The sequence below is a fragment of the Onthophagus taurus genome, chromosome 3, assembly GCF_036711975.1.
Source record: "Onthophagus taurus isolate NC chromosome 3, IU_Otau_3.0, whole genome shotgun sequence".
Classification (NCBI taxonomy): Eukaryota; Metazoa; Arthropoda; class Insecta; order Coleoptera; family Scarabaeidae; genus Onthophagus; species Onthophagus taurus.
In genome coordinates, this window is record NC_091968.1 from 7548568 (window position 1) to 7573676 (window position 25109).

General features: G+C 32.3%; 1 protein-coding gene across 7 annotated transcripts in view; it reads left to right on the forward strand.

The window, feature by feature from the left end:
- Positions 1-1887: 1887 nt before the first annotated feature.
- Positions 1888-25109, forward strand: part of LOC111425090 (unconventional myosin-IXa-like) — a 52358-nt gene continuing 29136 nt past the window's right edge. For 2 of the 7 annotated variants that reach the window (XR_002707688.2, XM_071195313.1), the window contains exons 1-7: positions 1889-2223; positions 5598-7514; positions 14267-14671; positions 21650-21922; positions 22596-23415; positions 23470-23603; positions 23669-23782. Coding sequence is in view for 6 of the 7 variants with exons in the window: in XM_071195313.1 (XP_071051414.1) it covers positions 5746-7514; positions 14267-14671; positions 21650-21922; positions 22596-23415; positions 23470-23603; positions 23669-23782 (3515 nt within the window). In the remaining variant the exon portion in view is untranslated. Of the gene's footprint in view, positions 2224-2351; positions 2378-5597; positions 7515-14266; positions 14672-14984; positions 15033-21649; positions 21923-22595; positions 23416-23469; positions 23604-23668; positions 23783-25109 lie in introns of all 7 variants that reach the window. The other 5 variants (XM_023058855.2, XM_023058854.2, XM_071195314.1 and 2 more) reach the window with 4 other exon arrangements.

Genomic DNA, 25109 nt, shown 5'->3' on the forward strand with positions numbered 1-25109 from the left:
GTGGTTTTCGAGGCATAGGGTGTTGAAAGTTAAATTCTTATTTCGAAATTTCTTGATAATTTTGAAGGTTTTTGTACTATTAATATAAAATTTGGTAGTTTTATGTTTTCGAGCATGAGAAATACGAATTTGAAACTTGTTTTGTTATTGCTCGTAGAGGGCGCTAGATACACGTTGCTCGTTTGATAAATCAAATCATAAGTTTTTTGGCTCGACAGCTACGACCAATAAGAGTTGCAAATCAGAAAGAGCATTCAATTTTACATAAAAAAGGTACTCTTATTGAAATTGTCTAAGCCTAACGGTTTTGGAAATATTTAGGTTTAAATGTATTTTTTCTTCTAAAATATTTATTTTTTAACATAAGCAGAGTTGGTTTATTTTTCCGCTTAAGTTTCGACAATTGCCTGTTAATTGTCAACATTGATCTAATTTCCGTGTGCAATAATCATTTTTACCAACAATAAAGTTATTACCAATTTGACAATGCCACGACATAATGAGTTTTTGAATAGTGAGAAATCCAGATTTAAGTCCACTGGATTTTTGAAAATGGTCATAATATTCTATTGTTATTAATTAATTGTTATTGTTATCGATTATTATCGTTACTATTTGCTATAGTTACTGTGTGTTATTGATTTTAAATGTTAACCTTAAAATTAGTTTGAAACAATTAAAAGCAGATAACTTGGAAACCAGTAGACTTAGACAATGTAAGCAAGAGTACCTTTTTTGTGCAGAATTAAAAACTCCTTCAGATTTCTGGTTCTAATTCACCATACCTCAACTGACAAAATAGTCATGACTTGATATCTCAAACGTACATTGTGTATCTAGCGCCCTCTACGAGTAATCACAAAACAAATTCGTATTTCTCATGCTCGTAAACATCTAACTACCAAATTTTATGTTAATAGTACAAAAACCTTCAAAGTTATCAAGAAATTTCGAAATAAAAATTTAACTTTCAACACCCTGTGTATTAAAAACCACCGACATTTGTATAAGACATGTTAGGTTAAATCATCATATTTTGGTGTCTAGTGTCTCCGGTATTCGGATTTCCTATTCTTTCTGACTCACCCTGTATATTTATATTTTTTCTCTTGACGGGGCTTTATCTGTTTTATATTTTCTTTTATTACATGTAAAACATTTGTAAGCTGAATAAATGTTATTATTATTATTAAGTCCGTTATATCAAGGTTCTACGCTATTCTTATTTCGAGATCTCTTGTTAATTTTGAAACTTTTTGTATTATTAACATAAAATTTGGTAGTTTTATGTTTTCGAGCATGAGAAATACGAATTTGAAACTTTTTACATTCTTTCTGACTCACTCTGTATAAAAGGAGTCTTCAAACGTGTTGGTTGGGTTGCCTATAAACCGATCAATTTTCAAAATAATTACAAATAACAAAAACTTTTATAATTTTCACATTTTTAGCACAACAAATCTAAAAAAAGTATTATTCATTAAAGAATAAACATTTACCTGTACAAAGTAAGAATGGCATTTCACAACAATAATAATAATAACAATAGAGAAAGGAGCAACGACGACTTGTCAACACTTACAAAATTAAAACAAAAGATAAACGGGAAGTGCGCTTTGACGTCACGCTTTCAAACGTCGGTTCATCTCTTATTAAAACAAACCCCTTGGGTACCCACAACATACCAAACACCAAACAAACCCCCAATACAAATACATAAATATAGAAACGTCAGGGAATTATCGAGAAACAAACAATAACAAAACCATCACGTATTAATACAAAACAATACATAGAGATATTCGCCTTCGATTCTTCTCTCGTCAAAATCACAATACTCTCTCATCGTTCTCACAATATTATCCTTAACTGTCGTCGTCGTCATCGTACTTACCGATTGAGTCGCGACTTCACTACGTACAAGTGTGCTGTGGCCTTGATAGGCAGAGCCGCCCTACGCGAACTAAATAAAAATGGTGGCCGCCGTGGTCTCCGGAGACATTTGGACCGAGCAGGGAAACAATCCGGCCCGAGAACGAATCTAAAGAAATTCGGAAACCGTCAATCGTTCAAGTTCCAGGTGAGGAATTGTGTATCAGGGCCGTAAACATCGCTATCTGAACCTCGTTCGATCTCCGTCATCACGTTGGCCGCGGGCGCCCAAAAAACGACCGTCGTCGCCTCGATGTTATGGGTGTGCATATCTATCACATGAATTTCAACGTAAGGCGTTTGTGTGTTTTTATGTTGTGTTTTTGTTTGTGGTTTTTGGTTTTTGTTCTTAATTTTTGGGGGATTATTTTAGGTGGTGGTAGTGATTGTTTTTTTTTTCAATTTTTTTTTTTTTGAAGGTGGAGAAGATTTTTTTTTAATCAAGGTAGGTAATGAGATTTGAGTTAATTTAAAAGAGTCACTTAAATGTTAGTCATTATCCTTGTTTAAGAATGGAAGTGATAAATACTTATTACATAGTGTCTTAAATATAATTAGTTATTATTTCTCATTGAACCAAGGTGAAAAAAATTTCATTTTAATTTTTTATTTTTATTAACTTAGTTTTAAGTGCTTTGTAATGTTTAATTAATTTGGGGTCAATTCTATTTCGGTGTGGTTGAATAAGTGTAAAAAGTTTTAATTTAATTTTAATAACATAACCTCACTTCGGTGAGGTTAATAACTTCACTTCAAGTGGTACCAAGTTTAAAAAATATTTGAAATCCAAAAACTTGTGCTTTTTCTTAATTTAAATCGATTTTAATAATTGATTTGGATTCGATTCAATTTTGAATGAATTTGAATAACTTAACCTCACTTTATTTAACAAAATGTTACCTTAATTCTTATTAGTTCTCCTTTTGTAGAATTGACTCAGTTTTTGGGTAAGTTTTTTTAATACTTTTTTTAATTTTTCAGGCATAAAGTGAAAATTAATTTAAAGTTGCTATTTTACTTTCTTTTTATTTTTATATATTTAGGGTTGGTACCTCTGACTTATTAGATCTCAAAAAATCAAATTTAAAAGTTAGGTTATGTTTACCACTTACCTTCGATTTTTCTTTTCGAAATCAACAGATTCTTGTGTCGATGTAACCATTTAGTGATTCCCTTGAAAATTTAACAATAAATATTCACATTTTAATTGTTCCACTTCAACTTTTGACCGAAATTAATTAAAAACGATGTCAACTCATTTTAAGCACTAAATAACACCTTTTAAGTTTGTTTCTACTACAAAATCAAATTAGCATACAAAAAAAATGTCAATTTTATTTTTTAATTATTAATTTATTTATGTCAATTACATAGCAACAAATTACATTTTGTTGATTTTATGTTCGTTTTATGAAGTTATTATTTTTTCAATTTTGTTGTTTAAATTAAAATGAATTAATAATTATTATAACCCTAATTTGATTTTTTCATACATTCTTGATATGTACTTCAAAGTCAAATTAGCATTCAAAAAAATGTCAATTTTTATTTTTTTAATTATTAATTTGTTTATGTCAATTACATTTTTTTTTGTTGTGTTTATGATGTTCTTTTTATGGGATTATGATTTTTACAATTTTGATATTTAAATCAAATTGAATTAAAAATCATCAACCCTAATTTGATTTTTCCATACATACTTTAAAGTCAAATTAGCATTCAAACAGATGTAAATTTTTATTTTTTAATTATTAATTTATGTTAATTACATACTTTTTGTTGATTTTATGATGTTGTTTTTATGAAATTATTATTTTTTTAATTTTAACATTGAAATCAAAATGAATTAAACCCTAATTTGATGTTTTTTATACATTTTTCATACTACAAAGTCAAATTAGTATTAAAAAAAATGTCAATTTTTATTTTTTAATTATTAATTTATTTATCTCAATTACATATTTTGTTGATTTTATGATATTGTTTTTATGAAATTACTATTTTTTCAATCTTGATATTTAAATTAAAATGAATTAAAAATCATCAACCCTAATTTGACTTTTCCATACATTCTTCATACGTCAAAGTCAAATTAGCATTCAAAAAAATATCAATTTTTATTATTTAATTATTAATTTATGTTAATTACATTTTGTTTTGTTGTTTTTATGATGTTCTTTTTATGAAATTATTATTTTTCAATTTTAACATATAAATCAAAATGAATTGAAAATCATCAACCCTAATTTGATTTTTTCATACATTTTTCATCAAAGTCAAATTAGCGTTCAAATTGATTTTTTTTATCTTTTTAATATAATTTTTTGATAAAATTCGTTTTTTTTTATGTTCAATAAAATTTTTCATGAGTGTTTTACATTACTTTAATTATAAATGATATTTTAACTCATTTTAAATCCTAATTTGACTTTATCATATCATGTCAAATGTAAAAATTTGACATTTAATATGTCATTTTTAAATCATTTGACTCTTAATACTTATTTTTCAAGTTAATTTTAAGCACTAAAATAGCATCCAATCCAAGGTATTTATTTGTTGTTTTAGGCTCATTTGATTTCTCTAGCTTAAACTTTAGTTTATCATTATTTATCTTGTATATTTGAACAACGTGCCCAACTGGAAAACCCTTGTAAACTTTTTTCATTTGTGGCTTTATAATTTTACCCACGCTTTTTATCGTAACTAAAAGATATCATAAATAAATAATAATAAACTAAATTTTATCAGCTATTGTAAATAATAATTTCCTTTTCATTCAAAAGTATGATGATTAACTTTTATAATAGTAAATAGTTTATTGTAAAAGTTCATTATCTTGCATATGGTAACAATAGTCATGTTTTTGAAAGAATTCAGATTGCAATAGAATCAAGCAAACTCTGAATTACAATCGTGCCACGTTTTTAAATTTTGTAATGTCTATTTTATCGCCAGTTTGTAAAATGTAGTTGTTATCTCACTTTCTCTGAATGATTTCCTCAGCATTTCCCAATGGTTCTTATTGACACAATCATCGCATGTAGCTGCTATGAGTAGAGTCTGGATTGAGCTAATCTACTCAGTAATCTGGACGTTATCACGATCATTTCCTCAGTAGATTTCAATAACTCAAAAACACAACTTGTAAAACCATTGTTTTTAACTTGTTGTTTGGACAATTTAATAATACCATGACTCACACTGTGAATAGTCCATTTATATTTCCTTAATTATTTGTGATATTCATTTCTCATCATTGTCTTTAAAGTGTCGAACAAACAAATATATACTTGGACTTGCAAACATTTCTTCTGCTACATTTCTTTGTAGGTGATTCTTATCACGTTTTATTTCATTGTTGCAAATAGAACTTGTTTATTAAAATATTTCTTTGTTGTATTCAGAGTTATATTTAATAACTAATAAGGAGGCTTTATTAAAATAAAATATATAGTTATTTTTGGATTTTTAATATTTTTTGATACTTTACATAAACTGAAATTGAACAACAAAACCTTTTTTACAGAGCAAACTGTATACCACAATCCTATAATAAAATTATCATATCAATTTTCGCAGAGATAATCATATCTTAGATAAAAAAATTTAAACAACGATAAAGAAATTTTTCCACAAAATAAATTTTTCGTTCTAATTTCCAGGTATGCAATGATAACCCGAAACAGAACGGCTACAAATATGACACCGCCAACGTACTCATCGTTCGACACTACACGTTTGATCTCATTTGTGTTTTGAAATATACAAGTTACAACGAAAACGATCAAAAGTGAAACAAATTGAAGAAAAATGTCGAACGACCGACATATTGTTCAAGTTTACGTTGGAGCCCTTTCGGCGTACTACGAAGCCCTTTCAGTTGAAGCAAGTAAACAAACAACAGCGGATGAAATCGTCTCGTGTATCGTTGAAAGGCTATCTTTGAATGAAAATCCTCGCGGTACTTATGAACTTGCTGAAGTCATCGGGGATTCTTCTGGACAAGAATGTAAAGAACGTTGTTTATTGCCGAATGAAAGTCCGGTACAGTTAATGTTATTATGGCCGAAAATGCGCTCGGACAATTCGTGTTATCGGTTTTATTTGCGTGAAAAAGTGAACGATTACGTATGGAGGGACAGTTTTGTGATGGATCCTCAATTAATCAAAGACTATTTTCATCGATTTTTATACCAACCAAAAGATAGGGAATACCCGGATTTATGTCAACTACCCGATTTAAACGAACAAACTTTACTTGACAATTTAAGAGCTCGATTTACAGCTGGTCATATATACACGTACGTTGGTTCAATCTTAATCGCTGTTAATCCGTTTAAATTTTATCCAATTTATAATCCAAAGTATGTGAAATTGTATCAAAATCGTCGATTAGGCCCAAATTTACCACCTCATATTTTCGCAGTAGCCGATACTGCGTATCATTGTATGTTAAAAGATCGTAAGAACCAGTGTATTGTTATTAGCGGGGAAAGCGGATCCGGAAAAACAGAAAGCACTAATTTTTTATTACACCATTTAACGGCTTTATCTCAAAAAGGAACGCACGGCAGTGGAGTTGAACAAACTATTTTATCGGCCGGACCTGTTTTAGAAGCCTTTGGAAATGCGAAAACTGCTCATAATAATAATTCGAGTCGTTTCGGAAAATTTATTCAGGTTAATTATAAAGAAAACGGGATGGTTCATGGAGCCGTAGTTCAAAAATATTTATTGGAAAAATCTCGGATTTGCACTCAAGGTCGAAACGAAAGAAACTATCATGTATTTTATTACCTTCTCGAAGGAGCCACAGAACAAGAAAAACAATTATTACATTTAAAACCACCTGATCAATACAACTATTTAAATATGAGTGGTTGTTACACCCTCGATAACGTCGATGAGAGTTACGAATTTTCCCGATTAAAACAATCAATGGAAATGGTTGGGTTTACAGCGGAAAAACAACGTAGATTATTTTCAGTTCTTTCCGCCGTTCTTCTCCTCGGAAACGTTGAATTTCAACCAAGAAAATCAGCTTACCACCACGACGAAGCCGTGGCTGTAAAAAACCCGGAAGTAGTTTCGTTAATTTCCGAATTATTAAAAGTAAAACAAGAAACACTTCTTCAAGCTTTAACTTGTAAAAAAGCCAAAGCTTCCGGTGAAGTTTTAATCATTAATTATCGACTTCCTGAAGCGATTGCAAGTCGGGATGCGATGGCTAAATGTTTATACGGAGCCCTTTTCGATTGGATCGTTCTCCAAGTTAATCACGCTTTATTATCAAAAAAAGATACTTTGAGGGAACATCAGGGAAATTCAATAGGGGTTTTAGACATTTTTGGTTTTGAAGATTTCGGGTTGTGTAATAGTTTTGAACAATTGTGTATTAATTATGCTAACGAACATCTTCAATACTATTTTAATCAACACGTTTTTAAATACGAACAAGAGGAGTATCGAAAGGAGGGTATTCGTTGGACTAACATTGATTTTATGGACAATACTGGGTGTTTGCAATTGATTGAAGGAAAACCAAATGGGTTATTGTGTTTATTGGATGATCAATGCAAGTAAGTAAAAAAATCTTATATCGTTATTTATTGTAAGATTAGTTAGATTAATTCATTTATGACCACTAAAATCCGTTAAACTATATTAAATGAGATCATTTTGAAGTTTATTCTAAAAAAAATCAATTGTGTTTATTTAGAACATAATTTATTCAAACTTTGGAAAATAAGAGTACATAATTTAATAACTGATATTATACATTAATATGAAAATATTCAAAACAATCAGTGTGCAGATGTACTTTACATTTTTTGCAAAATTATATGGTATGATTTTTTTTTAATAACATTATTATATTTTCTTATAATAAGTTTATTGCCACCAAGATTTACAATAATAACAGAAAAATATACATTATTCTATAATATAAACACACAGTTGACAAATGGTCAATTTATCGCCAAAGGCGATGTTTTCAAAAAGACCCAACCGGCAATTTATGTATGGAATTAAGATAAATAATTAATATGGCAACTATGAAAAAAAAACTAAGTCTACATGTCAAGTAACAGAAAAAGAATAGGAGACAACAAGAAAGAAAGAAAATCGGATCAAGTGAAAAATGATTGGAAAAGAGCAAATAACGCTGTCAGCTGTCTGGAAAAGGGAAACGAGAGGAAGCAGATGACATCAAAAATCAGTTTCAGATAACTGTAGAGACAACAGGTGATTTCTTAACGCGTGTGAAGTTGGCCATAGATTTTCAACTGAAAGAAATGCGTGAGCGGGGTATTTAATCGGTCTAATTTCAACGGCAACGTATTCATGGTCGTCTCTTGTTTCAAATTCGAAATAAAAATTTTCCTAACCATTTCCTATAGTCCGGGAAAATCGATTTTCTTCAAACTTTCGCAAAATTCGGCCAGTTCGGGGTTTTCAATCGATCTAATTTCAACGGCATCGTATTCTTCTTAAAGGAAAAAGTGGTGGGCTTGAAATGTGAGTCTTTGATGAAGGGTTTAACAAAACACGGGCATACACACATACAAATTTTTTGGTAACATGAAATGTATTGGCTGTAAGTCGCTGGAGACTACGAAAAAGAAATAATATACTACTTTAATAAAATTCACTACAATTGCAATCAGTATAAAAATGAACAACACTTAAAGAAAAACAATTATTGTTCAAGTCAATTTGGACAGACGTTTTTACAGCATGTTCCATATATGCCGATGGAACAGTGGACAAGTTTATTAAAATCAATACAATACAACAATTTGGTTGAAAACTAGTTCAACATTGTTAAAAACAATATTCTAGATTTATTCGTAAAATCAGAAATTATGTTCTAGTGAATACAACGAAGTCAGATATAATATTAAAAAAACTGCAAAAGAATTTGAAGAATCTTGGGGAAAACGAAAAAAAGATGTGAATACGTCACATATAAAAGCGGCGTACTCAAAAAAAGTTAAAACAGACCCGCCAAAGAAATTGTCTTATATTAATCAAATTCCTAATGGAAAAAAAGAAAAAAAAAAGTGAAGTAGAAAATATTATGAACGGGTTTTTACCAAAAACAATTAGCAAATTCCAAAAATATTTTTTTCCTATATTACGTAGTAGTCATTGGGATGCTAATGGTAGCAAATGTTGACGATCAGCAAGTTTTATTTTTTGATCCAATGACTATTGAAACTAGAAAAGCACAAACTTATTATAAACAATTGATTGTTGGATTGAAGAAATGGTTAGGAAAATTTTCTTTTTGAATTTGAAGCAAGAGGCGACCAGGAATACGATGCCGTTGAAATTAGATCGATTAGGAACCCCGAACAGGCCAAAATTTGCGATTGTTTGAAGAAAAACGATTTTCCCGGAATATAAGAAATGGTTAGGAAAAAATTTTTTTTTAATCTGAAGCAAGAGGCGACTACGAATACGATGCCGTTGAAATTAGATTGATTAGAAACCCCGAACAGGCCAAAATTTGCGATTGTTTGAAGAAAAACGATTTTCCCGGTATATAAGAAATGGTTAGGAAAATTTTCTTTTTGATTCTGAAGCAAGAAGCGACCAGGAATATAATGCCGTTGAAATTAGATCGATTAAAAACCCCGAACGGGCCGAATTATGCGAAAGTTTGAAGAAAATCGTTTTTCCCGGACTATAGGAAATGGTAAATTGGAGATTGAGAGGAAAGTATCTTGTATAAGGTAGTTAATATGCGAAAGGATCTACGCCTCTCAACGGTAAGCATCTCGAGAGGATTACGATATGGTGTAACATGGTCATACTTTCTCAGGTCTAAAATAAAGCGTAGACAATTATTTTATAACTTCTCTAATTTGTTACGGAGACTAATCGAGAGATTTGGGTACACGGCATCAGCATAGTCCAAATGGGGGAGAATTCAAGAATAACGGAGATTGCGACGAACAATAAGTGGAAGGAAACAACCAAGTTTGCGTAGGGAGTAGAAACAGAAATAAACCTTCTTGCAGACAGACTGAACCTGGGGCTGCCAGGAAAATGCAGAATCCACCATCACCCCCAAGTTTTTAACTGTTTGAGGGAATTGTATGATGTTACCATCAAGTGTGAGATGTGTGAAGTTGCACTTAATTATCTTAGTAATGCAATTTATGAAGACGGAGAAGAGATGTAGACCCAAAACACTGCCCTAAGGCACACCGCAACGGCTTGTAAATACAGACGAGGAAGATGAGGAGTCACGTACACACAAGAAACGATTAGAAAGGTATGATTGAAACCAAGCGACACAGCTCGGCGACAAACCTACAGAAGATAGAATTGCCACCAACAAGCCATGATCAACAGAATCAAATGCCTTACTGAAGTCAAGCAAAAGCAATAAGGTCAGACGCCGGTCATCACAGCCACGTTTAATATCATCAGTAATTTTGATAAGCGCCGATATCGTGCTATAACCAGATTGAAAATCAGTGATAATCTTGTGCTCATCAAAATACCGCTATGCCTGCACATACACAAAGCGCTCAAGTGTTTTAGAAATTACGAAAATAATAGATATAGGAGGAAAATCACTTAGACGAGTAGGACACTTAAGTTTAGATATGGGTACAACGTAAGCTAGTTTCCAAATAGAAACGAAGGACGATGTCTCAATGGAGAAATTAAATATGTGGAGTAGTGGAGGAATGATTATATCTAAAATAGGAAGGAGCTGCTTAATGCTGACACCATTAGCACCAACACTAGTGGACCGAAAATGTCTGAGAGCGTGGGGGACTTGGAATTCGTCAAACAACTCCAAGGAAAATCTGGAACTGATATTAGCGGAGGCATTAATGACGAGAATTGTTGATACCTTAATTGAATCGTCGAGAGTGACCGGCAAAATAACTAGCCAGAGTATTACTATCAAAACTACCATAGTAAGAAGGCGATTCAACTATACCAAGAGAACACATGGTTTTCCTGAAAGTATTGGGGGTGGCATAGGATAATTTCCGATAAATATACAATTTTTTTAAAATTCTTGCAACGGTATTTGCAGCGGTTACGTAAAGCACGGTAGTTTTCCCAATTAGCATTGGAAGGATGTCTTCGAAGAAGAGTTTTTGCAGCATTGCGTCTGCGCATGAGATCTCTGACCTCATTGTTGAGCCAGGGTGCAGGCAAGTGTTTTGTTTTGCGTGGAAGTAAAGGGCATGACAGTCATACAGTTCACTAATGTGTGTATTGAAGTAGTTAACCTTTTGCCGTTTGTATCGCAAAAGCATCAGATATCAATGCATCGCTGTTGATTCTGCCAAAGATTAAAGAGTAAACAAGATGCGACGCTAGAGTGAGAAATTCTAGTTTTGAAAAGACATTCCAATTTAAATGCTCTGACAATAACAAACCATTACAATTTAAAGATCCAGGTCATAAAAATAAGGAGCCTTACATCAAAGATGCCGACACGATGCGTCACATCTTGTTTACTCTTTAATCTTTGATTCTCCTGTAATTTTGAGTGGAGACATAACGTCTAGGTATCACATGACGCCAAATCTCAAGTGCGCAATAGATCAAGTCGTGGTTGGAGAACTAAGACGCTTAAATTTGACCACCATAAAAATATGCTGTTTGGGCAGGACGTTATAGTAAGGTCTAACATCGACTAAGATGTTGGTAAATGGTATGTAGGTTGGGTTGGTAAAATAGAAAGATTGACCGAAGAGGTGGTGAATTTAAGTTTTTCACATCGTAGGTTGTTCCTTAAGAGACATGTGTTGTAGTCGCCCATGAGAAGAATAGTATCGTAATTAAGAGTGTGCCTCTCCAGTACATCCTATAACTGATCAAAGTAATGTAAGTTCGGTGGGCAGTAAAACGTGCCCAACAGCTGCTACCCACCAGATTAAGCAATAATATTGATGTTGAAATGGTCGCGAACAAACAACGCCAATCCCCCGCCTCGTGAAAACTCCCCATCATTTTTCAGTAGGCGATAATTTGGGATTGATAATAAGGACGAGGGAGGGAGTGTGATTCAAATGTGACCATCATTCTTTTCTGTTATACCGTGTAGGCTGGGCAAGAGGAAGTATTTTAAAAACTACTTCCAACTTGATTTACAATTTCATCGTCAAAAAATAAGGACATTTCCATGGGTGTTTTATTAGCGTGGAGAACATCTATGTCTTCCACTAATTGTAAGAGGTCGTTTTTTTCAGGCGCAACGGAGTAAGATGGATTTTGAATTTTCGTCCAGTTCGGTACCTAATTTTCTGTTCTCTTTTCCAGCCTTTTAACATCATCTTCTGAATCTTCATCGTCGACGTTTTTATGACGGTGCATTTCAAAACTTCCAGTAATGTCTGTTTCGATATTCCCATCTTCCATGAGATTATCGTCTACACCTTCTTCATCGGTTTACTTCGTTATATTAGCGTTTCCATCGACAATACCTTCTTCCAACAGAGAAAGCATTTCTTTGCTTGTCAGTACCGTTTTCATCTCGTACTTACTGAATTATAAGGACAAAAAATTATTACATACGTAAATTATTTATTTATTGCCATTTACTAATTATTTATTTTATCTACCACTGCTTGGATAAGTCATCATTACCACATTCATTTGAGGTGATTTACGTAATGAAGTTCATTACCGCACTGGTTTCATTACGTAACGCATTTTTAGTCCAATCAGAACAGACTTAATTTATTGAAACGAGCAACAATACAAAAGAAAAAGTGCTACCTATTTAAAGAGAAACAATACTATTTATTATAAACATTAATTGTTATGTTTTTACCTTTCGAAACACTTCGTCCAGATGAGTAAACATGTTATTGAAACTTACATTAATTCAAAATTGTCAACAATTATTTCAAAATATTTTTATAAATGTCAAAATAGACTTTTTTAAAGAAATTGATTTTTAAGTAATTTTTAGCAGTCGCAGATAAAATGTTGTATATCACACAGCATAATTACAGTACTCGTGTGATTACACTCATTCTCCACACTCGTACAGTAAATATGTTTCTAGCCCACTTGTAATATAAATAACTATTATGACACTTTATTTTTGCAGTCTTGATTGAAAATTAATTTTAAGATTCACAAAAAACTATAACTACAACTAAGAGTTCACTTTACTTGCATAAATGCGGTTATACATATAATACGTAGGGTAAGTAGCTTGATTTTTTTGTTCCTATTGATGGTACGATAAAAATGGGCGGAGTCAATAAAGTGTTTTTATGCAACTATTGCCCTCCAAAAGGTTGCAAACAATGGTATACAAAAATACTTGACGTAGTTTTAAAAGTATTTGTTTTCAGGCAAAGGTGCGCGTTTCGTTTATGATAAAATAAATAAAACACGCTTGAAATGCACAGATTCAAGTTTAAAAACGAGTGACGAAGCCACGATTTTTTTTAATGAATGGGTGCTTTAAGTGTTATGAAACGTGTTTTTTATGCCATTTTTTGTAATTCGCGTTTTTATCTCTTTTTTTTTAACAAAAATAAAACAAATTTTGACAATGTAGGGTAATAGGTATGTAGCAGTTGGTAACACCGTAACGTTTGAAAATAGAAATTTGAATTGACAATTACAAATTGTCAAAACACAAATGTATACACCTGAAAAAAATGTTTCATGTACACCTCCCGAAATAAGAGAAATTGCTCAGAGTTTTATTAAAACACTACTTCCAGAGAAGTCCCACGAAAATAACGTTGTTGTTCGTTATTTTCGTGGGACTACGCTAAATTACTAAATTCCAATTCAAATTGTCACACTGACAACTAGAAAAATTAATGACCCGATGTCACCAACTTGAACTGCTTCCATAAAATGTTACTAAAATCTCATTACAGCATCGGATGCTGTAAGGAGTCTCATTACAGCACTCGTTTGAGTACTGTAATAGCTTTCATTACCGTCGCGAATTACAAAAACAATTTTACAAGATTTTTTTGACTTACTAATAGTTATACTAATGGTTTAATGAAATAAATAGCAAAAATTTATTTTAATTTAGCTTGAAAAAAAAATAAATACGAAAAGGTGCGTCTTAATGGATTAATTGGCACAAATAGAATTAAAGATATTTTAAATTAAATTAAGTTTTAAACGTGTTTTAATATAAACACTTTATTATTATGAATGAAAACTCTTTCGGATGTAATTCCTTTTAATTCGTTTTAAATGTTATCTAGGTTTTAAAATAGAATATCCGCATTAGTTTTTGTTGATAACGCATTAAACGTTAACAAAGTTATCTTTTATATTTTTATTGTTATTTATATATTTTTTTCTTTAGTTTTCCTGGTGCAACAAACGAAACCCTCCTTCAAAAATTCAACACGGTCCATAAAGATAGCAAGTTTTACCAAAAACCTCAAAAACGCGAAGGGGCTTTCATCGTGGTTCACTACGCCGGAAAGGTTAAATACCAAGTTTCAGATATGCGCGAGAAAAACTTGGATTTAATGCGACAAGACATCGTTGGGGTGTTAAAGAACAGCTCGATGGCGTTTGTTCGCGAATTGGTTGGAGCTGATCCGGTGGCTGTGTTTCGTTGGGCCATCGTTCGAGCTTTTTTCCGGGCGTATTTTGCTTTCCATGAGGCTGGAAGAAAACATCGCCAAGGAAGAGTTGATGGGAATAAGAATAATATTCAACAAAGATATAGTAGGAATCATGTCCCCAATGAAAACATTATAAGGTAAATTACTATTATAAAAAATCAAAAATTTTCTTGATTATTTAAATTTACAAATTTTAGCACTTTTTTTAGTTCTAAAAAAGGTGCTTATTATTGTTTATGTATTAATTTTTAATTTATTCGTTGGTTTCTTTATATATAGTTTTATTTTTCTTTTTAGTATTTTTTAATGTTGAATTAAGCTTATTAAATGTTTTTTATCATTATTTGCCGCGAAAAAAACGTTTTTAAAAAGTTCTAAAAAGTTAATAAACTTTTTGAATTATTTAAAACAAAATTAAAAAAAAATACTGAAGGACTTTCTTGTTATTAGCTATCTTGTGACCGTTTCTGCGGTGAACCTAACCGTTAACAGAATTGCGTAAGTCCGATATTCCAAGATAAAAAAAGAGATTTTATAAACCCCCAACCCCTTAAAAACACAAAAAATCGTATGGTAGTTTTCGTTCAGAAAATCCACCCCCTTTATTCTTTCCAACGGCACTTTTTTAGCCCCCCTTTCTAAAATTCCGTTTTAAACAAAAACAAACAGTTTTTTGTGCATGTATGGTGTGTTTTTGTGATCTCATTCGTTGTTGTTCTTGGCTGTTAATTGTTTCTATTAATTATTACAACAACAAAAAACTACCTTCATTTCACATTTCATTTTATTTTTAACTCATTTTTTTAAATGTAGTTTTTTTAAAACCCAACCCAAATGAATAGATTTTTTTTTAAACATTTACAATCAGATCTAAATTGAGATTAGTTAATTAAGATTGTTTTGATATCTTGGAACCAGAACAACGGTACCTGGTAAAATCTATTATGACTCCCACAACATTATCAGATATGATTAACTACACAATGACATAAAATATTTTCTAATTATTAATAATCCTTAAAATATTCTACGTCATCAGATAATCTTCTGTAATGCCTCTCATAAAAACCTTGATAAAATCCATATTGTTACACCTGTTCCAACACCTGTTGACTCATAACTTCTATATTCTTGATGTAGACAATTACATAAGCTGAGTACAGCAAGCAAAAAAATAACATGGAAATCAATTTGGTCCGCAACATTCTGTATAGCGCAAGTTATAACTCTCAACCATCTCCTTTGCATTCGAAAAGCCTGGGCAGCGTGAATAGAGTGACCCCAACATAGAATGACGTAGGATATCTGCAGGTAGAAGTGTTCATAATAAGCAGGGCCCGGACAGTTTAGGAAAGTAACTCTCAAACGCCCACCACTCCAGCTCAATCAAATTGTCAAATGGTACTAGAGCTTAGAATACCTGTTTTCGGTGTTCAATCAATGTGAATCCCGGTATTAATACCGATATTGACTTCTTTATTGCTGAAACTATAAAAGAAAAATAAAAACGCAAATTTAATTTATTGTACTATCATTAAAGGATTATTTTAGTTTTATCATTAAAGAAACGACTCCATTATGGCTTCCTGCAATTTCCTTCTTAGTATGTCGCGATCACACAGAGAACTAGAGGATTCTAGTGGTGGTACAATGATTACTTCTGTGTCTGATGATAAGCAGGATGGTTCTTGCACATTTTCAAGTAGTAGTGCATACTTTAGTTATGCGTTGCAGTATCTCATTTTCTTCTTGATGACCACTTCGCAGATATTTAGCAATTGCATTTCGCAATTTCAAAGCAATTCAACTTTCTTGTTCAGACAGCGTATCTACAATGAATTTTAGTGAAGCCTTGGCAGTAAAAGACTTGAATCTCTTCGGCATAACGCATCTATTGTCACTTTTACAGGCGCCAAACTGCCAATAAGTACGAATAATAAATTCATAATGCTTTTTGAATACAATGTCGTAAGTCATAAAATTTCTCTAACATAACCAACAAACTTCTCCAGAGTGTGCGACAATCTAATTAATAATAAAAATTTGTAATTTTTTGTTCGTGAGCTTTTAAACAACTTAAACGCTACGAAATTTTGGTTAAAGTCAATCCTAGAAATAACTCTGAACTCATGCTCTATGATGACACCATCCATATACCTTCCTTCTACTTCATCATCGGATTCGTTATATTCTTGTTCAACTATATCATCGTCATCATCATTTATACTTTTGGTCTTATAGAAAACATCTGTTATGGCTAAATTTACCATGAGCCAAGCATAACTGATGTTCAGCATCTATTAGTCATATTAGTCATAAACTGTCTCTGATGTCTTGTGAGGCAATAAAGATATAAAATGACAAGCCATCTTAAGCAGTTATACGGGCCAGTACTTCTGAAAGTGTATCATTCTTCTTGTTTTTGAAATAGCTGGTAGTCAGTTTTGGTTTCTTGGAAATAATTTGACTATCAGAGTCGCTGGTAGTGGGTTCACATCTTTTCTTCACATTAAATTCGTGAATTGTATGTATGTGTACCTTTATTTCCAAGTACATTTTATTTCCCTAGAACATTTTTTACATTTAGCAATTTGTCCATTGAACTCTATTAGGAAATGATACCACACTGATGTTTCATCATCCCCTTTTCTATGATTAATAAATCGTTTTTTTATCCATAACCAGCTAATTTAAATAATAAAATATTATTTATTGGAACTTTACTTACTTTATGAGTTGTAAACTAAATTGTTGTTAATTGTGCCTTCTAGCGTCTAACAAGTCCTAACTGGAATTGTAAGACAGCGCGTCAGCGCCACGTTTAGCAAGCACTACGCACTACCACTTCCCCAGAAATCTGGATCGATAAATTAATCCCGAATATATCGGTTTTAAATACTGCACCAATTTTGTCCAAGATCCCGGTTTTCGAAATTCTGGTTTTGTAAGCTCTAAATGGTACCATATTTATCAGATTTTTAGTAACAAAAATTAACAACAGCTTGGAATTAAGTATCAGTCCTAGATATTTAACCAGCTGAGTGATATTTGGTGGAATTCCTCGTAGAGCAAATCTCGATCACTTAATCTTAGACGAATCCACTGTAAGATTATTAAATTTAAACCAAGATAGGGTAGATCCTGAGTAGATCTAGACACAACTTGATTAAGAGTGTTAAAATTAGAGCGGGTATTATCATCGTCATAAAGTACAACTTCCGAGCTGTGTAACAAGCAGCTAGGCATGTTATTAATAAATATTTAAAACAGCAACAGATCAAGTTCTTATGGGACTCCGTATTAGACTGTAATTTTATCAAAAATCTGTCTAGTTTCGCTTTTTCTGGTTAATTTTTGTAAAAATTTTTTAGTAACATCATTGTCCTATACACTTTGTTTTTGTCAAATAGTCACATTTAGTGAATTTCACTTAAAATGCAATATTCTAAAATACAGGGTGTTTCATTTAAAATGACATATGCTTATATCTCCAAAACCAAAACTCGAATCGAAAAAAGTTTCAAGTAAACTCTTTTTGGTGAAAAGGGGGGTACAGGGTATACATGAGTAGATTTTTTTTCAGGGTTGCCTAAAGGCCCTTCTGACGTCATTTTCATTTTTTCATATCGCACATATACTTTTTTCTTTCAACGTCTTGAGCAACTTGACAAACTAAGTATTTTTTGCTTAAACATTTTTTTTCTTAAATTCTGTGTTATGAAGATATCTACAAAAAGGAAAATAAAACAACATTTTTCAAAATGTAATTAAAGAAATTAATTAATAAAAAACGATTTAATTAATCGTAAAATAGTATTAAAATTCTTCTTCATTTTTGAAATCACCTTAGAACATTGATTAAAATTTATAAAGTTACCTTTATACTTCGATTAAATGCTCAAAATGATGACCTCTCTTCACATTGCCAAGCATTTCTTCAGTTATTGATTCGCAAGCTGCTCTGATACGGTTTTTCATGTCGTTTGGTGTTGTTGGAACTTGGTTGTAAACTTTCTCTTTGAGGTAACCCCAAAGAAAGAAATCGGGAGAAGTTAAGTCGGGTGATCTAGCTGGCCAATTCACCGGTCCATTACGTCCTATCCATTTTTCAGGAAACATTTCGTCTAAAACTTCTCTTGCGGCTAGAGCATAATGTGATGGACATCCATCATGCTGATACCATAGCGCAAGTCTTCGCTCCAGAGTAAGATCTTCCAACAAAACCGGTAAATCGTTCAACAAAAAATTTCGATACTTTCTGCCATTCAAATTGCCATCAATAAAAACAGGTCCAATTATTTTATTGCCAACAATGCCGCATCAGACATTAACTGACCAAGGTTTTTGATGATCAACTTGTCTTAGCCAACGAGGATTTTCATGTGACTAGTAGTGCATGTTATGACGATTTACTTGGCCGTGATTGGTGAAAGAGGATTCGTCGGAAAATAGTATATTGACCAAAAATTTTCATTTAATCTTAATTTTTCCATAGCCCAAGTACAAAATTGCACACGATTTTCGAAATCATCGCCATGTAATTGTTGGTGTAGACACGATACGGATGAAATTTATTAAGTTTCAAAATCCGATGTACATACACTCGTTAACGAAATGCCTGAATCTTTTGACAATTGACGGCAACTTACATGAGGATTAACATCTACAGCTGCTAAAACAGCTATTTGATTGTGTTTATTCGTAACCGATCTTGCACGTGTTCGTCTTTTTTTCCTCCACGTTACCATATTCCAGAAATGTTGTAACTATTTGTAACATTTTTGCTTTGATCACAATGATTTTTTCGCTTGGAATTTTTATCCCACGTGCAAGTTAGCAGACATCCAAACAAGGTTTCGAACAGGATTTACTCGACTTATAAACATTAAAAAATGTTTAATCAATTTTCTAAGACGATTTCAAAAGTTAATAAGAATTTTAATATTATTTTACGATTAATTAAATCGTTTTTTTTTTATTAATAAATTTTTTTTAATTACATTTTGAAACATGCTATTTTATTTTTGTTTTTGTTGATACCTTCACAACGGAGAGTTTAAGAAAAAAAAATTTTAAGCATAAAGTAATCAGTTTGTCAAGTTGTTTAAGACTTTAAAAGAAAAAAGTATATGTGCCATTTGAAAAAATAAAAATGACGTCAGAAGGGCCGTTAGGCAACCCTGAAAAAAATTCTGATCATGTGTATGTACAATGTGTCCCCCTTCTCAGCAAAAAATGTTTACTTGAAACTTTTTTCAATTCGAGTTTTTGAGATATAAGTATGTATATGTCATTTTAAATGAAACACCCGGTATATTTCCATAGAAACCAGAGCGCACCTACTTACTTTGTCCCCCATAAAATGCAACATCTCAAATTATATTGACATTACAGTAAAACCTCGATATAACGGATTAACACGGGAAAGACAGTGTTGTTATAGTTCAGTAACAATATACAATAATCTGGTAGTCTAGGTTTAGCCACACGTCTCTAAAGACGGCTAAACCCGAATGATTCTAGTTCTAGGTATAGTGTTAGTTCTAGTTTTACACTTGCACTGTTACTATGTACTACTAACACTATACCTAGAACTAGAATCATTCGGGTTTAGCCGTCTTTAGAGACGTGCGGCTAAACCCAAATAAGTAGTAGTACATACAAAGTAGTACATGTACATAGTAGTACATACAAAGTGTTAGTAGTACATAGTAACAGTGCAAGTGTAAAACTAGAACTAACACTATACCTAGAACTAGAATCATTTGGGTTTAGCCGCACGTCTCTAAAGACGGCTAAACCCGAATGATTCTAGTTCTAGGTATAGTGTTAGTTCTAGTTTTATACTAACACTGTCACTAGAACTAACATTATACCTAGAACTAGTCATCAATCCAATGTAAAAGGATAGGGAAGGGTACCAACCTATGGCGGTGGTGAAAAAAAAATAGGTTGGTATCGGAAAAGTAACTAGATCTGGTGACTTAAAAAAAAAAAAGTAACGCGCCACCTAGTGGTTGGTAGTGGAACTAAACCATTACCGACAAGGTAGACTGCTACTTTTTTTTTTAAAAGTCACCAGGTCTAGTTACCAACCTATTTTTCCCCCAAGCCTTTGGTTTACACCCCTCCGCCTTTTGACACCCCTTATGCTAACTAGCCCTATTTATCACTGTCCCTAGAACTAACATTAGACCTAGAACTAGAAATATTCGGGTTTAGCCGCACGTCATTCAAGACGGCTAAACCCGAATGATTCTAGTTGTAGGTCTTGTGTTAGTGCTAGTCGCAGTGCTAACTAGCGCTAGTTAGCACTAGATATCACTACTTATATATATTCTATATATAATTATTTCTATTGAACTAAAACTAGAGCTAACACTAGACCGAGAACTAGAAACATTCGGGTTTAGCCACACGTCTCTCAAGACGGCTAAACCCGAATGATTCCAGTTCTAGGTCTTGTGTTAATTCGAGTGCTAGTGTAAAACTAGAACTAACACTAGAGCTAGAACTAGAAAGTTTGGGGTTTAGCCATGCGTCTGAGGCTAGTTTTAATTATTATACGGCGCTAGAATAGGAACTACAATCATTCGGGTTTAGCCGTCTTAAGAGACGTACAGCTAAACCCAAATGTTTCTAGTTCTAGGTATAATGTTAGTTCTAGTGACAGTGCAAGTCTAAAACTAGAATGATTCTAGATCTAGCGTTAGTTCCAGTTTTAATTGTTATTCAGCGTTAGGTTATGGCATATTTTTATTGAACGAAAAGTAAAACTAACACTAGACCTAGAACTAGAAACAGTCGGGTTTACCCGTCTTGAGAGACTCAGGTTTGTTATAAAGACGTCACCTTTTTCGAAGCAAAACTTTTTCTTTACAAAACTACTCAATGCCTCTACCATTAAGCTATGTTGCATTCTATGTGGGACAAAGCAAGTGCATAGTAGTTTCGTAACTATTGTTACTACATTCATATATTGCGAATTATATAAAATTCCCGGTATAAAAGAATTTTAGAAAAACTTACAAATTGTAAAAAAATTTGGGTTGGGTTTTAAAAAAAATCTAAATCTTAAAAAAAGAAAGAAAAGAAACCGAATTTGGTATAAATAGCAAACAAGGCGTTCAGATGGGCAGTAGCAGACCAACAGGTGGCAGAAATCCAGAACCCGATTCATCTAACAACCACTACCGTTTATCATGGCCCCAATTTTATCAAAGAACTAGGACTGTATCGTCGTCGGCCGGTCCCAATGATCGAAAATCTGAGGAGGAGAAACGCCGGAAAGATTCAGCGGGAAACGCGGCGGCAAATTCAGCAGCATTAGAACGAGGGCTTTGCCCCAACGAAGCCCGCGTTATGCAACGGGCCAATCAAATTGTTATGTATGTACCACCACTCAATTTTACTTATAAAAAAAGTTTTTGAAATTACCATTTGTCCAAAAATAAATTATTAAAAAAAATATATTATGTGGTGGTGGTATATTATTCTTTGTTGTATATTTTTGTGGTTTAAAAAGGAAGTTTAATGTTTGGTGTTGGGATCTTTTTTTGTTTTATTGGGTTTGTTCGTTTGAATTTGGTGTTAAATGTGAATTTTGGCTTGATTTATTTTAAAATAAAATCATTCAAACAAATAAACTTTTATTTTACATTCATTTCATTTTTCTTTAATTATTTTTCACACCATATTCTTGTTACTGTTGTAAACTTGTGTGTGCGCCAATTTGCTTCTTGGCTATTATAAAAATGAACCTATACACAATCTTTGTATACATAATTTTTTATTTTTATCTTTATCTTTACCTGGTGGCTTGTTCTTTCTGTACGCTATTTTTAGTATTAAATCCAAAAACTTTTAGATACCCTAAAAGTATTATTATTATTATTAAAAACCTAGTTTTTTAATTTATTTGTTACAAAAACCATTTGTACATACTACGAAACCCATTTTTGTATATTTCATTTTTAAGCATGATTTTATATAAAACAAATGCATGATTGTTTCATCTTTTTTAACTAAATCTTAAAAAAAGTCTTTTTCACTTTAATTCAGGAAAAACAAATCATTCCGACCTCGAGAACGTGCAAAAAAGGGCTTAAAAAATCTCCAATCCGTAAAAACGTTAGCTGGAAGAACCGGATTAACAACCGGAAGTCAACGCACAACCAGAAAGCAATACTTAACTGTAACAGCCCAATTTCAACAATCGTTACATTCCTTAATGGATACCCTAAATCAAGCAAACCCATTTTTTATTCGTTGCATAAAATCAAACAGCAACAAAATTCCGAATGAATTCGATAATGAAACGGTACAAAGACAATTAAGATACACTGGGATGTTGGAGACGGTTCGAATTCGACGTGCAGGTTTTAACGTGCGCGTTACATACGACGAATTCATCCAACTTTATCGAATTTTATTACCCAAAGGACTATTAAGCTCCCAAATTGACGTGAGAAATTTCTTGTATACATTAAATTTAAATAGAGATAATTACCAATTGGGATGTAGCAAGATCTTTTTGCGTGAATCTGAAAAGTATAAACTCGATTGTAAATTGCATCAACAAATTATGGCCAGTATCGTTACGTTACAACGTTGGTTCCGTGCCACGTTAGAACGACGTCGATATTTAAGGATACGAAACTCTGTTATTTTGTTACAATCATATTGTCGGATGTATTTAGTTCAAAAATACGTAAGGACCATTAACGCTGCGATTAAAATACAGAAAACTTGGAGGGGGTATAAAGCGAGAAATTGGGTGCAAAAACTTAAAAAGGGTTTGATTGCGTTCCAAGCGGGTTGTCGAGGGTATTTAGCGAGGAAAAGTTTGATGGAGGCTAAGAATCGAATTTCAAAAACGCAGGTAATAATTTTATATTTAAATTAAAACTAAATTAAAAAATATTTTTCTTTTAAGAAATTTCTTCCGAAACCTAGTGATGTTGGAAGCAGTATTGGAAGTATGGATGATGCATTTTCAAGCAAAGAATCGAGTCGGGAGAGATTAGATTTCGATTTGAAGGATAGGATGAGAATTCGGGATTCGGATGAGTAAGTTTTTTTTAATAAACATTTAAATATTAAATACAAATTGTTATTAATTTAAATAATTTTAGGAGTAGTGGAATATTAGAAGATTTGGGTTCGGAATTATCACAATCAAAATTATCTTTAAGATCAACTTTATCATTACCAGCTGTTCCCTCAACTCCAAGTCCTTACTTACAAAGGTAAGTTTTGATGTTTTTAAAAAATTTATGATTATCAAAATTGCTTAAAATATGATAGCTTCATAGTTATAAGAAACAAAGTTTATTTTTGTGATCTACTGATTTGATGGAATTTATAAATGAAGATGCATCAATTCATTTAGTATTAAGTCAATTACAGAGAATTATTACAGCTCTCTTTAATATACAGGGTGATTCAAAAAACCACTGACAGACTTCTAGGGCAGGTAATACATCAAAAATTAAGATGAAAGATAAAGTCTTAATATACATGGGCAAATGCCTCCTTAACGACATATAGCGGGTCAAAGTTTCTTTAAAATTAAACATTATCTGCAATAAAAAGCCCTTTTTTAAAAATATTTTCAACTCCACTGCTAATTTTGTCAAACGGGCAGTATTTTCGTGTAAAGTGATCAATTATCTATAAATTGGTCTCTTACAAAACTTTGATTAAAGCAACAGTTTTTGATTGAATTAACAAATTTTCTACAAGTGTGTTTTTCTTAAAAACTATTGCTTTGATCAAAGTTGTGTAAGAGACCAATTGATAGATAATTGATGACTTTACACGCGTCGAGAGCAATGGCGTAGACAATATTTTAAAAAAAGTGCTTTTTATTGCAGATAACGTTTAATTTTAAAGAGACTTTGATCCGCTATATGTCGCCAACGAGGCATTTCCGACCCCATGTATATTAAGACTATTCATCTTAATTTTTCTTGTATTATCTACTCTAGAAGTCTGTCAGCGGTTTTTTGAATCACCCTGTAAGTTACTACCCTTTTTCAGTATCTAGGTTTTCTTGTTTTCATGGTCATTGTTAACTCTGTCTACAACCACAGATAGGTGGTGTTGGGTAAAGTTAGTTTTCTTTTGAAACGTTAATCATTCCTCCAAATAATGTTATGTACAGTTAGTTTTCTTTTGTAATGTGAATTATACCGTGAAAGAGTGTTATATAGGGTTAGTTTTCTTTTATGATGTCAATTATATCGTGAAGGAATATTGAATAAGGTTAGTTTTCTTTTGTGATGTCAATTATATGTATAATTTCGGTTTACAGCGTTTTCTGCCATCTAATTGCAAATCTCGTGCCTTTGCGGTCCTCCCAGTCGTCTGGTGCCAGGTTTCTTTCGGACATCGCTTTCTTCGGGATTCTTCCTGGACCAATTCTTTGAACGTAGCCGTACCATTGGAGCGCTTTTTTTAACTGTCTTCCTATCATCTCTCGTATGTCGGTATTTGGCACTCAATCTAGTTTAGTCTTGCCAGCTGCTCTTCTCCAGAAATCCATTTGAACTGCCAGTAGTCGGTTTGCTTATT